The following is a 16,950-nucleotide window of genomic DNA, read 5'->3' on the forward strand; positions in this document are numbered from 1 at the left end:
GGTCAGGTGTTTTGAGTTGTTTTTCCAGTAGCAGAGATGAAATCGCAGTCTTGCTCCTTGTTCCTAGTAGTTTGAAATGGTTTGAGATTCCAAGGACTTGAAAGATGCTTATTCACCAATATATAGATAAATATATTGATTAAAAGTTGGAAGAGAACTTAAAGGCAATCTTCTCATTCCAAAAACGAGAAAACTGAGTCCCTGAGATATTAAGAAATTTGGCCAAAGTCACCCAGATAATTGGTGGCAAAGACGGGATTTGAATCATGGGATCTGATTTTATATATATTTTCTTTTTCCAAACATACTTACAATATTACTGGCCCAAATCAAACATTTTTAGGGTTATGTATTAAAGACACCTCTTGTGTGAATAGTGTAAAAGTGTCTATGGAGCTTTTGCTTATTTTTATTCATTTGAAAGAATAAATTAAATATTATAAGAAACTAATTATGTGAACAGAATATAATTCTCCCACCCAACTCCTCAAACACACAGATTACTATGATTAAAAATTATAAAATACCTACATAATTGGAATTAGTCTATTTAAATTATCAGTATCCATTTAATTCAAATATAAGTATGATTATCTGTTGATTTATTGAGGTAAAATATCCATGACACACATATAAAAATTGTGACAATTTAGGACCAAATGTGTCCTCTAATAAAGTGATTCTGTTTATAGGAAGTTAAGTGAAATGCTCTTTGAGTAGATTCTTCCAGTCTTGAATCCTTTTGTATTTCTGCAGGTTTCAGCTACAAATCAAGGTCACTAACTACTGGATAGGGAAGCCTCCTGAGGGAGGCTGGGGGCTGGGGTAGAAGGGTAGAGTGATACAACTTACCTGTCATGGCTTGCTGGTCATCCACCATTAACTTTAAACTTTTTCCTCGTCGAACCACACGCACTGTGTGCCACTCATTATCATTGAGGTTATAGCCAGCAAAAAGGGTCTCGGGACCTTTGCCTGTAGGATATGCCAAACAGTCATTATGGAAACTCTAAATTAGTCAACAAATGAACCTCACAGAAAGAGAGAGGTGGAGAGAGAGAGAGAGACAGAGAGAGAGAGAGAGAGAGACAGAGAGAGACAGAGAGAGAGAGACAGAAAGAGAGACAGAAAGAGAGAAAAAGAGAGACTCATTGGACCAATGTTAAAGCACGTTTAAAACTATAGCAAGCAAGAAAAATGATGAGTTAACTTACATTTCAACATATAGTTATAACCACTTAAGAAGTACCATTAGCATTAGGTATTGGTCTAAGAAAAGGTAAGAAACCAAATTGTCATAAATAGGCACAAATCAATATGTCATTTAATCTGATTCTGAAAGTTTCTATATTTACACATTTTTAGTGTTCATTTATAGCATATTTAATGAAAAATAGGATTAGTAGTTCATATTTTCCTTTCAATGATTCATTACTAATTTTCATCAGGGGACCGTAATAGGATTGGTCAAATTATATCTCATTCACTAGAAAGTTTAAAAAAATCATTGCTTGAGAATTGCCTCTTATTACCTGGATTATAAATTATACGTAGTATATATGTAGTATAGTAGCCACCCCAGGTGTTCACATGTACTATTTGTGCCCGACCTGTGGAAGACCATTCCAAGCTCATATTGGTCTGATCAGCCACAGTCAGATACATTGGAATTTGTTGTCTCAAACATAGTGATGTCATTTTGGTCTTCTTTGATAACGAAGGACACGAACCAATCTTTAACATTTAGAGCAGTGACTGATATGTAGTTGTTTTGCTACTATATATTATACGTAGTATATACATAGTATAGTAACTACTCATTTATTTTTCCTCTCAAGTTCCTTGATATTAGTTATTTATTTTTTACCTCTCACTATAATGAGTGTTTTGTCTTCAAATTTAAATGTAAAACCATCCTGAAATTAATATTCTCTCTTTCTTCTTAACTCATATATTCTTTTTGTAAGGGGACTGAGGGAGAGATGGAATAGCTTTTAACTTTTTATCCAAAGAGAAGAGGAGGAAGAAAAAAAACCCTTGAATTTATAAAGAAGAAAAAAGAGAAATGATAAAATGATTTTCAAGAATCATAGAAAGGCAAGTTTCCTTGGTTCCTGGGAAGATGAAAGAAGATAATAAATATAATTGGGTTAGAAAGTTGCTCATTTTGTAAGTCTAGGGACAAATTAAATGGCATTTTTGCAAATAGTCTTGAAAGCAACCTATCAGCGCTACGGGAAATGATAACTAAAATAGTGAAGAATTTGGAACTTTAATACTAAAGAGAATATAAGTCTTCAGGAGTTGTCTGAGGCACATAGAACCCACACGACTTGTTCAGGGTGAAATAGCCAATAAATTTAAGAGCTGGGATGTGAACTCCAAGTCTACCTCTGTCTACTATTGCACTAGGTCTCTATAAGATAATAATTAAGATGAGTGAAATGTTGTATTAAACAAACAATAAATATTTATCTCAATTCTTCCAACTGAAGTGTCAAGTTTGCAATTATCTATATTATTTACTCTGAAGCCAAAACAGGAAATAAGTGATCTAAGACTTTTTGATATTTGAATTCAGTTTCCCTTACAATAAAGTCCCAAAAAGACTTTTTTAAAATTCTTAAACTTTGTGGCTCATAAAAAGTGGTACAACAATTACACTTATTTTTCTTAATTGATTGGATTAAGAGTAAGATAAATTGTCTCTGAATGCTATTTAGTTGATTTATTATGCATGTAGTACAGTGGAGAGAGGACTGGATATGTAATCATAAGAGTTGTATTTCATTTCTAGCTGAGGCTCTGCAAAATGCAAAGTTAAACAAGATGATCTCTTAAGTTCCTTGAAGTTCTAAATCTATGATCTTATGAACTCTAACATCAATGAGACATAATAGCAATATAAGGCACTTTCCAGAGACAAGGAGGAAAGAGGATTTTGGAAGGGAAGAAAAGATTCTGTGATAAAGTAGTCAGCTATTAATCATTATTGCTTCAAGTTCCACAAGCTTCTTATGCCTTTACATTTGGTTTTGATGTTGATGTTTTTAATTATAGCAATTGTTTCCTTTTTTTTTCAGTATTTCTATTGTCAGTTCCCTCTAATGAAGCTTTGAGTACATGAGTGGTAGAACTTAGATTTTCAGAGATTTTAGAATTCTCTCTTCCTAATGCATTAAATTAGATAGCATAAGATCTGACTCCTCTGATTTAAAAAGAAACTGAGGGGCTGCTAGGTGGTGCAGCGCATAGAGAACCAGCCCGGGAGTCAGTAATACCTGAGTTCAAATCTGACCTCAGACACTTAATAATTACCTAGCTGTGTGGCCTTGGCCAAGCCACTTAACCCCATTTGCCTTGCAAAAACCTAAAAAAAGAAAGAAAAGAAACCGAATAATAGCATAAATAAATACATATAAGGATAGTTCAATAAAAATACTTTCAGAGAATGGATATTGAGAGATTGTCTATTGCTCAACTAGAGGGAACCAATAAGCAAAGGCAAAATTAAAATGTTTTTGGACCAAGAAATCTTAGATCAAAAGAAATCTCTCCTCTTTCAGCAATGTTAAAAAAAAGGCATTTTTTTTTCTTTTACAGTTTCTAACTTCCCACCAGCAACAGGGGGCATTTTTACTTTGACATATAAAAAAATGAAAGATTTTTACAGTGGAGAAAATGTTCAGAAATATCGACTTCTGAAGTCATTTTTCCAAACCTATAAACTATTTTTCATTTATTTGTTAAGTAACAAATCTATTAAGGCAAGATTGTTACAACTATACTATCATAACCTAGTTTAACTTGCAATAAAGTCATTTCTGAGACACTCATTTTTTCTTAGTTATTAGCACAAAATTAATTATAAAAATTGTTTTTAAAAATCTTTGAGTTGATTTTAGATTATTTCTCTTATTAAAACCCAAAGAGATAAATTTAATGAGAAATTATCTAATGCCTAGCTCATGTTATACCTAGTTCAAAACATATTGCTCACCTAGCAAGGTAAAGTGAAAATGCCAGTGAAAGGATTTAAGAAATTATATTGAACCAAATTATCTTTAAAGTTTTTTTCCCATTTAAAAATCTGATTCTAAGACCAATATGAACCAGCTAGCATTTATGTTTTCTTGAACCATATCTCCCACTACCTAGTTGTGCTATTGTTGACAAGTCACCTCACCTTGAAATTTGCAGCTCTGCAAAAGGATGGGGTGGAACACTTTTTTTTTTTTTGTTGTTGTTTTGCTTTTTGATGGGATGGTATACTAAACAATCTTCAAGGTCTCTTCTATAGTTCTAAAATACTGATTCCAGGAATTGAAATAAATGCTTGTGGAATCGAATTGTTATTACTGGGAAATAGTAAAAGATCCACTGTTTAAATTAACATGGATTTAATACTAGATTATTTGCAGGGGAAAATGATCTACCTCTTAAAATTTTCTATTATTCCCTGAGGATAGGGGCCATATTTTAGCCCTGTGTGTAACATAGCATATGCTTAAAAACTCTATTGATTGACTCACATTCTTACTTGTTCTTGCCATCTGAGATTCCAAATTTTAGTTTTACCTTTAATATTCTTCAGATCTATCTGAAACATTCAGAGGTTAAGTGACTTACCCAGATTACACAGCCAGTATGTATTCGAGGCAAGACTTGAATCCAGGTCTTCCAGTATGGCATAGTGGATAAAAAGTTGCAATATCTGAAGATATTTATTATTATTAGCATTATCATCCCCCTCATGAAGTCAAGGACATTTGTCTATGTTCACAAAATTTAGTAAACAATGAGGATTAGAACTAAGGTCATGGTCTCTAAGATGATATGCTATCATCTCCTCTCATATGATGTTAATTAGTGTGGATTTATAAAGTCTAAGTGCTCAGAATGTCAGAATTAGAAGTTTGAATGAGTAATTGAAAGACCACAGATAATGATTGAAGGGTTTGAGGCAGGAGGGACGATATGAACTGAGACACTATTTGTGTGTTCGATCTTCTTATACTCTGAACAAAATATATAAAGCTCTTTTTGGACAGAGATCACTTGTTCGGTATGCTCTGTTCCTAAAGAACCTAGTGTAATGACAATATTCGGTAAAGATCTACAACTGAAGAGAAAGAAAGAAATGATAGAATCAAAAAAGAAAGTAAGCTCTGAATCTTGGGAAGTAGCTTAAATGACAGCTATCCACAAATTTATAAGACTATCGGATGTGAAAGTTTTGACAATTTAGAAAATTAAATTTACATCACCTACATAAAAATTTGGAAAATTCTTGTATATGTGCTCAAAAAAGCATTAAAATGCATGATGTTGGTAAATCTTATACCTTCCTTATTTAACTTGATTGTAAAGCCAGTTTGACTGGTACAGAAAGTAAATGTTTAATTCTAAGAAGAGGCAAAGGATAAGGAATTATAGATAACCTGAAAAATGATCTGATCAGTTTGTACAGAGTGTCAAATAAAGATTATGATGGGGACAATCCCCACTCTTAGGGATACTATTATATTTATCCTCATAAAATTGGGCCAGAAGTTACTTTAAAAGTTTGATGGTCAAAATTATTTCATACTTAATCACTTATTAATGCAAAATATATTGAGGACTGGATGTGTGCAAAGTGAAGATTTAGGAACTGATAAACTGATAAACTACATGAGCAAGATTGGTCATTATAAATAAAATAAATTACAGCAGATATCACTCAGAATGACAGCAGTCTAGTTTAGAAAATGGGGAAATTACAAACTTCCTAAAGGTTTTTTAACAGAGTTTCTTTGATGGACAAATTGAAGCTCATAGTATTAGTATTAATTAGCCTTAAGTTAAGCCAGTAATATAAGACAGGAAACATTTTTTCTTTTGGATAATGACTCCTGTCATGCAGAAAATAATTTTAAAAATTTCACAATGTACTATTCAAAGAAGTAGGCATTCATGATAATGATGTTTTGTTTTTCAACTATGTCTGATTCTCTGTGATCCCAACTGGGATTTTCTTGCAAAGATTCTGGAGTAATTTTCCATTTCCTTCTCAAGCTCATTTTACAGATGAGGAAACTGAGGTAAGTAGAATTAAGTGACTTCCTTGGGTCAACAAACATCTGAGGGCAGATTTAAATTTAATTTAATTTAAGGAAATGTCATTCTTACTCCAGGCCTAGAACTCTATCCATTGCACCATTAACCCTGCTCTTTAAGTAGGTGAACTTCAGGTATGCATTGTGAAATTAAAAATAAGGTTAAGTTTTTTTCTCCCTTTCCCTCTCCTTTTTTAAAACCTTTTTTTTGGAATTGTGGTTTTTTAATTGATCAAGAAACACAACTTACGAATAGGAGGGATCTTATGGGTTAGCTAGCCCAACCTAATAATTTTCTAGGTGAGTAAATTGAAACTCAGATCATTGAAATGACTTGGTCAAGGTCATACATGAAGAATGAGTTTTGAAACTAGCACTGTGATTACTTTAATATTCAACACTCTTTCCCTCTTCTAAAAATGTGAAAAACTTTTAATTCATGATCAGATGTATTTTTTTCCTTTAGAGAAATGGCATTTATAATCATCTGTCTGTTTTCCAAAAATTCAACTGATATTTCTTTGGGATAAAAAAATAAATCTAGTTTTGGTCTAATTTATATGTTTTGTTGATAGACCATAAATGTCCTCCCACAAATGTTGAATTTCCATTCTTTACATTTTTATGTTTGCCTCTTTGTATTAAGCTAATTGCCTGATAGATCAGATTTTTCCCTGGAACTTGGCAATATACACTGGCTATACGTTTTTTCTTATTACCCTGCCAAGGGAAAATTGAAAAATAGGAATGCAAAATCTGCCTTAGGGCAGAAACAAAATAATTTTGCAGTTCAAAGCCAATTAAGATGAGAAAACTGACAAACTGTCAGCTTTGATGGTAGTTATCAATCAATAATCCAAATGTACAATCCAGACAAGAATTTTTCATATTCAGGTATTTTGCCAAATTTGTTTTGTCTGAACAAGGATGGGATAACAATTCTGGGATTAAGCCCAACTAGTGACCACTAAGACTATTCCCAGGAATAAAGAAAATTATTATGTCAAACTTTTAAGCTCTAGAATAGAAAGGAAAAGGGATTATTAGTCAAGAGTCTAATATTTATTTATTTATGCTATATTATATAAGGATATGTATATTTGCATATATATTTACATATATTTATAATATGTATATATACCTACTATATAAGGATATTTATAATACTTTAAGTATCTGTTATACTACATAAGGATTGTTCTATCTATATATCTATCATCCATCTATCTATCTCTACTTAGGCCCTCTGACTTAAAATTCAGTGTTTTTTCTTCACTGTGCTTCTTGACAATTATACTAGACTAATAGTCAAATAATTTGGCAATTTTTTCACTTATGCAGTTTTATTTTATTGTATTATTAGTATTTGTGTTAAGGATTTTTGTATATCTATTCTCCCATTGTGCTGAAAGGTCATTCAGATCAGGAGTTGAATCCAATTGATTTCAATAACTTCCTCAGTTTTTTAACAAATGTTTGTGGAACTGAACTGAATTGGTGAAACTTAACTTTTTGCTTTATTACAAGATCTTGTTTTTTTTTTTCATTAAATTGATCAATTTTTAAGACCTCATCCACATTGTCTCATTGCAAGTGGCCAGATCACTGGACAATTTAGCAATGTGTTTAAAGCATAAATTTTTAGAGCTGAAGGGAATGCTAGACATCACCTAGGTCAACATAATATTAGCCAAATCAGTTTCACAAAGGGGAAATTAAGGCTTTGAAAGTTGTGGTAACTTTCTCAAGTCTCAAAAATTGATAGCAGGAGGCAGCTGGGGGCACAGTAGATAGAGCACCGGCCCTGGAGTCAGGAGGACCTGAGTTCAAATCCAGTCTCAGATACTTAATAAGTACATAGCTATGTGATCTTGGGCAAGTCACCTAACCCCATTGCCTTGCAAAAACAACAAAAAAATTGATAGCAGTGCTTTGATGAAAACTCTGAGAATTATAGGATCAGAATCATAGCCCTTTAGAACTAGGAGTGTGTCTTTAGACTTTGCTTATTCCACTGAATTATCTTGATCGTGGTAATATTGCATGATTTTTCCTATAAGTATTCACACTTCATAGTGAGAGTTCTGGAAAGGATAAATTAAAGTACTCTTGGACTAGTGTCATAGAACAACCACTAGAGTCAGGAACCAACATCACTTTGGACAAGATGAAGATCCTTTGAATTGAACTGAACATTTTAATACTATTAGTTTTGATTAGAAATTTGCCTTACATCTTGATAACAGATGTTATTGTGTGTGTGTGTGTGTGTGTGTGTGTGCGTCTGTGTGCATGTGAACATGTATACATGGTACATTTGTGCATGCAGGGAAAAGAGCAAAAAGGGGAAATATTGTAGACAGTTTTGTGAAAAGGCAAATAATTATTGTAACATCTTCAAATATTGAAAAATTGCATCTAGTAGGGTGATTTCAAGGACGGAAGAATTCTTGGCTGGGAGATGAGATGCAGGAAGCAGCTAGTGACAAGCGTTGCCATTGTGACTGTGATGAGACATGCAGTGACAAGGGAATACCAGAGCAAGAGGTATCACTGTTTGATGCTTGAGTCATCTCTTCTGGCAGGAGCACTTCCTACCTGTCAATGACAGGAGGATGGTTTCTGGAAGGATGGATTGCCTGTTTGCTTTTAATTCTTTCTACATCCCTCTGCAATATTTCTTTGTCATTGTTCCTGGCTTTTTGCAAAATACCCTACTCTTTAAAATATCAAATTAAATGGAACATGTAAATAGAGAAATTGTAGTTATGGCTTGGATTTTATAATTCATCTTTTATCTTCTCTTTTCTCACTCTCTCAATGTATGGCACTTTGCCGAGTAAGATTATTTTATTTACATTTTCCAAATAAGCTAAAGAGATTTAATTGCAAATTAAATCTAGAAGTAGACCGACATATAAATAGCATTTTCAATGTTGTCTTTTATGCTTTTCAAACATTACCAGAGCTCAGTGTTTGTTTGCATACATCTTAAATTTCTCTTATGAATTCAGCAACTAGAAATGGTGGCAGGCAGGTCAGACAGGGCTGGCGGCAAAATTCCCCATTTATCCATGTAACAAACACAGCTGGGTCACCTTTCCCATGCTGTTTAGACTTAATGGAACAGCCCCCAAGGGGAAAAGAGATGTGATTCTGAAGTCTTTTAACTTCTCCAGCTGGCCAAGCAAGGTGTCAATCCTAACCTGCAGTTTAGTGATGGAAAGTCCGTATTGACAAGGAAATTTAACCAACTGTAAAGGAACAAATCATCAGTCTTTCTCCTTTCCTTAACCCAATTCTTATCCAACTGAACTCTAGCCTGGATGAAATTCAATATTTCAGAACTGTCCTAAATACCAACATCAGAGCATTGTTGACTTTTCTATTTTAGAAAACAAAATTGAGGTTTTTAAATGGGGGTTTCATGAACTTAAAAAAAGAAATATATTTCAATAAAAATCATTTCCTTTGGAAAAAATATTTTTTGAAACTATATATAATATTTTATTTCAAATAATAATTCTGAAAATGGATCCTTAGTCTATAGAGAATTATTCATTGCTAATGAGGCATTCTGCTTCCTACACTAAGTATCTGTTTTTAACCGAAGCTATATTTAATTTAAACATAAAATCTGAGAATTTATGCTCAAAATTATTAATAACTTGCATAAAATTTGTATAGTATTCACCTAGCACTTAATGATACACTTAATGTAATTATTATACTTCTTTCATCATATATTCACCAATCTAAAATGTTTGTTTCATTGTTCCTTACATTTTTTCTCTATCTCCTATCTCTAAAATTTTGTGAAAACTATTACTCAAGCTTGAAACACATCCCTCCTCACCTTTCTCCACTTAAGAGTCCTTAGCTTTCTTCATGACTCAGTAAAAGCACAACCTTGTCATATGGTCTTTCCTCATCACTTAAGCTGCTGCATCTTTAATCACAAATGTCATTTATTTTGAATATACTTTTATGTATTTATGGTATACACATTCTTTCTCTCTCTCTTTGTGTCTCTGTGTCTGTGGGTCTGTCTGTCTCTCAAGCTTCTTGAGGGCAGGGACTATTTGTCTTTGTATCCTCAGAATCTGATGCATAGTAGGACCTTAATGAATGCTCATTGATGGATTATCATGAACTTGAATTTAAATATTATCCTATTAGCTAAACATCTAAGAGTTTTTGTTTTTATTCCTGAGTCATATTGTAAATCCAGGAATAATTTCACAGTTTGTTAACCGCCGGAGCACCTCAGTGCCTTTCACAAAGTGGTTGCTCATTTAATTTTATTGAAGAGATTCTATAGAATTTTATTTTTTATTTTATTTTGGGGTGGTGTGGGTTCAGGGAAAAATGTTCCACAATGTTAAAGTGAATCTGAAGGAAAAGAGTTGTTGAAAAATATTCCATTTTTCTTGATGATGGCATCTATAATAATCTCCATTCAATTGAGCAATAACTACAGAATTTCATTTCATAGATTTTAAATTGAGCAAAATGGAATTTGGCAAATTAGAGAAATTACCTTTTTTTGGAGAAAAAATTTTTTGGGAAAAAATTCATTAATTCATTTACATATTAATTCTGAATTAATGCTTATAATGAATAAATATAAAAACATTTTCTATAATACCTAATAGTTTAGTTTTAATTTTAAATAATTGTTACATACCTCTTTCAACAGATACAGATGAACAACTCTGTAATTTATAGTTGAATTGAGTTGCCTAGAGCATACAGAGGGTAAGAGAATTGTCATATTTATAGAACTAATATGTGCTGGAGGAATGACTTGAATTCAGATTTTCCTGATTCTGAATACCTACTATGACCAACTGCCCCAGCCAATATATACCATTGTATTTATTTGGTGTTCAGTAGAATTTTAATTTGATTTATATGGCTGGATATGGAAATAGCCCATGAGGACATAATTTTGATTTTCTCTCTGTCAGCGCTAATTTTTTTTTCTAAAGATCTGACATAATGGTTCTCTTTTGTGAATGTATGTATACAAATGCATGTGTGCATACTATATATATATATATCCAAATTGTATGATGGCATCAAGAATTCAGATATGAAAGGTTAGAATGCAGAATGATAAAAATCACTTTTAATCAAATACTTTTTAAGTAAATCTTTTGAAGTAATGAAGAAATAATTTATTTCATATATTATTTTGAAATATTTTGCCTTGATAGCTTTGATATTGATTGTGCCCATTTATGCCGCATCAACACAAATATCTCAGCAATAAACATTTATCAACATGAAGAAAAATAACTTTTAAAGATATTGTACCCTTTCTGAACATCATATTTACACCAAAGTGTAAATGAGCACAAACTAAAAAAATATTGCTATGAGAAACTTTTAAAATAAACCTCTTTATCAGTAAATCTTTGATAAGTTTAAATAAGATTTCAAAAGGTCTAATTTTAATGAAAGGAAACATTTGGACTGTGACTTTATTTTACTAACTTTATAGTCTTATTTAGCACAGTACAACTTTCTTTTTATTATTTTTTAACAATGTAACAGCTTTATTTCAATTTGAGAATTTTGTACAATTTTATTTTAAGTATTTTACAAACCTTATACTTTCATTTACCACAAAGAACATTTATATCAGGTATAAAATCATATGCTACATTTTTACCTTGGGTTATTCTTTTAAGTTGTAAACATACTGGTTATAAGGAGATGAAAGAAAGAGAGGACTGTAAATGTACTAGTGTGTGTGTGTGTGTGTGTGTGTGTGTGTGTGTGTGTGTGTGTGTGTGTGTGTGTGTATAAAAATAATCAGATTATTTCTATCTATCTATCTATCTATCTATCTATCTATCTATCTATCTATCTATCTATCTATCTATCATTAACTCCACACTCCTACTCTAAGACATCTTTAGGAAAGAGAAAATCTTATTGGTTCTGTGCATGTTCTTGAAGGCTGCTTGCTTTAGTGCTGTGTGAGCAGAGCAGGGAGACTGATATTCAACAAGGAAAGATCAAATCTATTTATATCCTTAAATATATTTCTTCTTTGGGCATTGGTTGTATGAATTTTAGGAATATTGTAGGAATTCCATAAGCATGACTTTATGTATGTATGTGCTATGTCAAATTGTCACAAACATCTAAATTTAGGATGCCAAATTTTAAAGAATTATGAATTAGGTAATATTTGATATTTTAAGGTAGACATAAATAATTATAAAACTGAAAGAAACAATAAAAAGAAAATAAGTACAAATATATCCTACTTCTTTCTAAATAGCTTGATCATTTGGATAAATCGATCTCTTTTCTTAATCTTTATTATAAATTCTTTCTTACATTAAGTTTTTTAATTGTCAGCATAAGCCTTATCTAACGTTCAAGACCTCAACCAAACACCTGAGCCAGACAAAACCTGAAGTAATGAATTGAATCATTTTGTTTATTATCATTCTTTGGACTGACTGGATAGAATCAACTTTTTTGTTTTCTAATTTGATCAGCTGAATTATGAGGATTGACAATGAACACACTACTTTTCATTCTTCATTATTTTATCATAGTAGACTATATACATGCATTTTAAAAAGTCCAGTCTAAAGAAGGATTCCAATTTATGTATTTAGCTTAAAATATGCAAATTAGTATTAATAAATAAAAGTTTGCAAAATTATAATCACATTTTTTAAAAAATAGGAAACTCCTGATTTGCTTGTTAAAACCAGCATTATCTAATCTATTAATGTTGCCTCTAAAACTCTCATATCATCAGCACCAGTATATTTGTTATTTTATACTTAGTCTTTGGATTGGACCTCATGTTTTTCTGCCTAGTGAATATTATTTCTCATTTTGAAAAACTCTTCTGTTACTCTTTTGCCTAAAATTGTCTTTGACTCAAGGTCCTCTGAAACCAATGACTCAATTTACTCCCTAGGAAGCACTTGGAAACAGGTGGTCACCCAGCTGTAGCAGTGACTATGTAACAATTAAACATGTGCCAAAGCAGTTTGATTTGTCGAGGAGACAGGAATTTGGAGCATCCTTGATGTTGATTTAACTAACAGGTAAAAAGGAAAAAGTGATCTGCCTGCCTGTCTTCCATCAATCCTCCTTAGAGCTCACTCAGGCCTTTAGGTTTTTTAGTCCATTTATGAGAACAGACCCAGCCCAAAGGCTACACCAGACTTTCAGAGGAACTTGGGTACTCAAGGTCACTCATATTTGGAATGTTTCCCAAAATCTTGGAATTATGGTCATATGGTCCCTTCAGAGACGACTGAGAAATCTGTCTTACATCTAAATTCATGAGCAAAATGGTTTAAACAAACCTCATCTTTTGGTTTTTGTTGATTTGAAGGACAATAACTTTTTTATGTCATCGATATTTCCATATATATGTAAATATATGTATGTAATATATGAGAGAGAACTAGACAGACAGACACAGAGATAGAGGGAGACAGAGAGACAAAGAGAGAGACAGACAGAAACAGATAAAGGTACAGAGAACTATAAGTACAGACAGAGAAAGTGAGAGAGAGAGAGACAGAGGGACAGAAACAGAGAGACAGAGACACACACACAGACACAGACACAAACACACAGGTAAAGAGAGGGACAGAGAGACAGAAGAGAGAGAGACAGACAGAGACAGAGAGAGACAGACAGAAACAGAGAAAGACACACAGAGAGAGACAGAGAGAGGGAAGGTGGGAGGGAGAGAGAAAAGAAGAAGGAGGAGGAGGAGGAAGAGGAGGGAGAAAAAGAGAGAGGGAGGGGGAAGGGAGCAACAGAGAGAGAGAAAGACAGACACAGATGAAGAGACAGACAGTGAGAGGCACACACACACAGACAGAAAGACAGACAGAGACAGAGACACAGAGAGACAGAGAAAGATAGACACTAAGACAGTGAGAGACAGAGAGACAGAGTTAGAGATAGAGAAAGCCAGACACACAGAGAGAGAGACAGAGAGAGAGAGAGACAGATAAAGAGACAGAGAAAACCAAAAAGACAAAAAGACCCACAGACAGAGGGACATACACACACACACACAAAGAGAGAAAAACAGAGAGAAACAGAGACAAAAACAGAGACAGACAGACACAGACAGACAGAAACAGAAATAGACCCAGAGAGATAGAAAGAGAAAAACCAAGATAAGTGAGAAAGATAGTGAAAGTTATGGAGAACTGATAGTGTCTCTACATTGTTATCTGCTCAATGCCAAGAGACACCAGCGGACAGTCCAAACACCATGTGGGGTGAGGAGGGGGTGAGCCTCTTTGGAGGATCTAATGGAAAAAATGCACAAGATTTCCTAAGATAGACTGCAATAGTTAGGTTATGAATTGCGTTGTTGAATGAAGTATTCATGTAGACATTGCTCCATTCAATATCAAATAAGTAGCAAATTTAATTCAAATAAGTATATGATTACTTAGTATGCTACAAATATGGGAATCTATAAAGTAAATGGTCATTTTTACAAAAGAATATATAAAATTACATGTCATGATGGATCTGGTTTCAGTTGCTCAGGAGGAAAAATGTAATTCTAGGTTTCTATTTATTTCCTCTGGCATTAATAAAAATATAACATATTGACTATACAGAAATGTAGACCTAGATGACTATGTTGACTAAAACATTGCTTCAAATGACTAAATTTGACAGGAAAAAGTAATCAATATTTAATCAAAATCAAGATTGAGATGACACATTTGCACCTACATATACATACATATATGCATGTGCACACATAAATAACACAAACATATTGATGAAGAGAAAAGATGTAGAGAATTATAATGTAGAAATTGGGTGGAGATGTAATTTGACTGCCACCTTCTCTGAGGTGTGGATTGACTAGAAGTAGAGAATTATGATTGTAAAAGAAACAAAATTTGTAATCTTAAAGGCTGCTAAACTTGTCAAATTGGGTGGAGATCCCCATTCTTGGTGTAAATGGACTACCAATAGGCTTCACCTTCTACCTAATTTCAGGTCCAGTAAAGGGAAGGGAGTTTACCTTTTGTCCTCTGGATGAGAGGCAAGACATTAAAACCTGGGTTGGACTCCACTCAGGGCCACCAGTCTTCTCTGAGTTGTTGGTCCAGTCAATCTCAGCTTGATTGTTCTTTTGTCTCTGTCTTTCTTTACCTACCATTTTCTTATGTGTTGTAACTTCCTTTAATAAATTCTTGCTTTATTTCCATCCTTACTTTCCCGAGTCTGAATAATGATTTCTCATAGGCAGATCCAAATTCAATTAGCCAGCAGCTACAATATAGATAGTGTCTATTGATGTGTACATATGTGCATGCATATGCATATGTGTTTGTGTGTGTATGCCTCCACTTGATTCCAAAGCAAATTTAAGATGGCAAATGACTGCACATCATTGAATGAAGATAAAATTGTCACAAATATAAACAAAGATTTTGAATTATGCTGAATAAGTATTTAATCCAGAATCTATGACTATTATCAGTGTGTTTCCAGGTTTGGGTCTTTTGTTCTCTGTATAAAAACAAACTCTGTATAAAACAAAATCATTTTGTTTTATCTTAGGTGGTTTATTTTATATTTCCAATGTAGATTCTTTCTAAACATTGTTGCTTAAATTGTATGGATATTATATTCTGTGATGAATGGCTAAATTTCTTTCTGTCTAATCTATATTACTTAACTATAGTGAATTCTTTTTTAAATTCATCTATTCAAATAATGAAAATATCTAAGTATTATTAATACTTACCTGTTCAATTCTGAATCTCTAAAGAGATCTTAACTGTCCTAGAAATTTACTAGAAAAATACAAATGACTGTCAACCAATTTATTTCAATAGTACCATGAGAGACAATGTGGTGAAAAAGCACAGAGAGCAAACCTTAAAGTCATGAAGACCCGGGACCAATTTCCTCCTCTGGCTAATACTGGCTAATTGACCCTGGGGAAGACAACTAATTTTTGACACACCCATATGACCTCTGAATATTAGAAATTGTGTGACAACCTGCATTGGTAGAGTTTCTCATACCGATGAATGTAGAATTCACTGCACATACTTGCATATTTGTAGTGTATGTAGATTGAATCGCAGCAAGAAAGGCTCATGATTTCACGAATAACATTTTCAATAAATAGAAATATGAAAAAGAAAATTCAATATTGATTGGAGTGGGAGGGAAGGGTAAAAGAAAAAGAAAAGAATTCTCTTCCACACAATGAGTTATGCCTGGTATTCCTTAATTTACTTTTCAAATGGCAAAGACCATCACATTGACAGCTTACTTCTTTATCATTATTGAACTGATCAACAATTATAGATGTGAAAGCAATAGGAAGATAGGACATTTTAAATGGAAATCTCCCTATTTTCCTCCACTCACACCCTCTATCAAGTCCTGTTGCCTTCTTTATCTTTAAAATGTAACAATAAATAATATCTAGAAACTAGACTTGCCATATAAGTTAGCCAGCTGAAATTCTGAGGGACATTTATATCCTACTTTGCAATTTTTAGGTTTTGCTATTATTAACTAAACACCTTACTTCTAGCTGAATTCAAAAGGAGAAGGGTTAGAATTGGTATTTCTGAACTATAGAATATTTTTTTCAAAACTGCAATTTTTAACTTTTTCAAATATTCTAGACTGACAGAGGTACTCCAGGCCTATTAGATGGAACTAGTTTCAGTTTATAGATAAGAATAATTTCTCATTAACATAACAATTGTATAAATCTGTCTTGGGAACATACTTGAAAAGTTCCTTCTCTTAAGCAATTTAAATATTCCCCCAGTAACTTTGCTTACACAATTAATTTACT

The 16,950-nt window shown here is 32.8% G+C and overlaps 1 protein-coding gene across 24 annotated transcripts in view; it reads right to left on the bottom strand.

The window, feature by feature from the left end:
• The window catches only part of NRXN1 (neurexin 1), a 1,421,526-nt gene that overhangs the window by 741,710 nt on the left and 662,866 nt on the right, over positions 1 to 16,950 (bottom strand). For all 24 annotated transcript variants that reach the window (XM_074205787.1, XM_074205768.1, XM_074205895.1 and 21 more), the window contains one exon: positions 853 to 975. In XM_074205787.1, the coding sequence (XP_074061888.1) occupies positions 853 to 975 (123 nt within the window). The remainder of the gene's footprint in view (positions 1 to 852; positions 976 to 16,950) is intronic.

Source organism: Macrotis lagotis, chromosome 1 (genome assembly GCF_037893015.1).
Source record: "Macrotis lagotis isolate mMagLag1 chromosome 1, bilby.v1.9.chrom.fasta, whole genome shotgun sequence".
Taxonomy (NCBI): domain Eukaryota; kingdom Metazoa; phylum Chordata; class Mammalia; order Peramelemorphia; family Peramelidae; genus Macrotis; species Macrotis lagotis.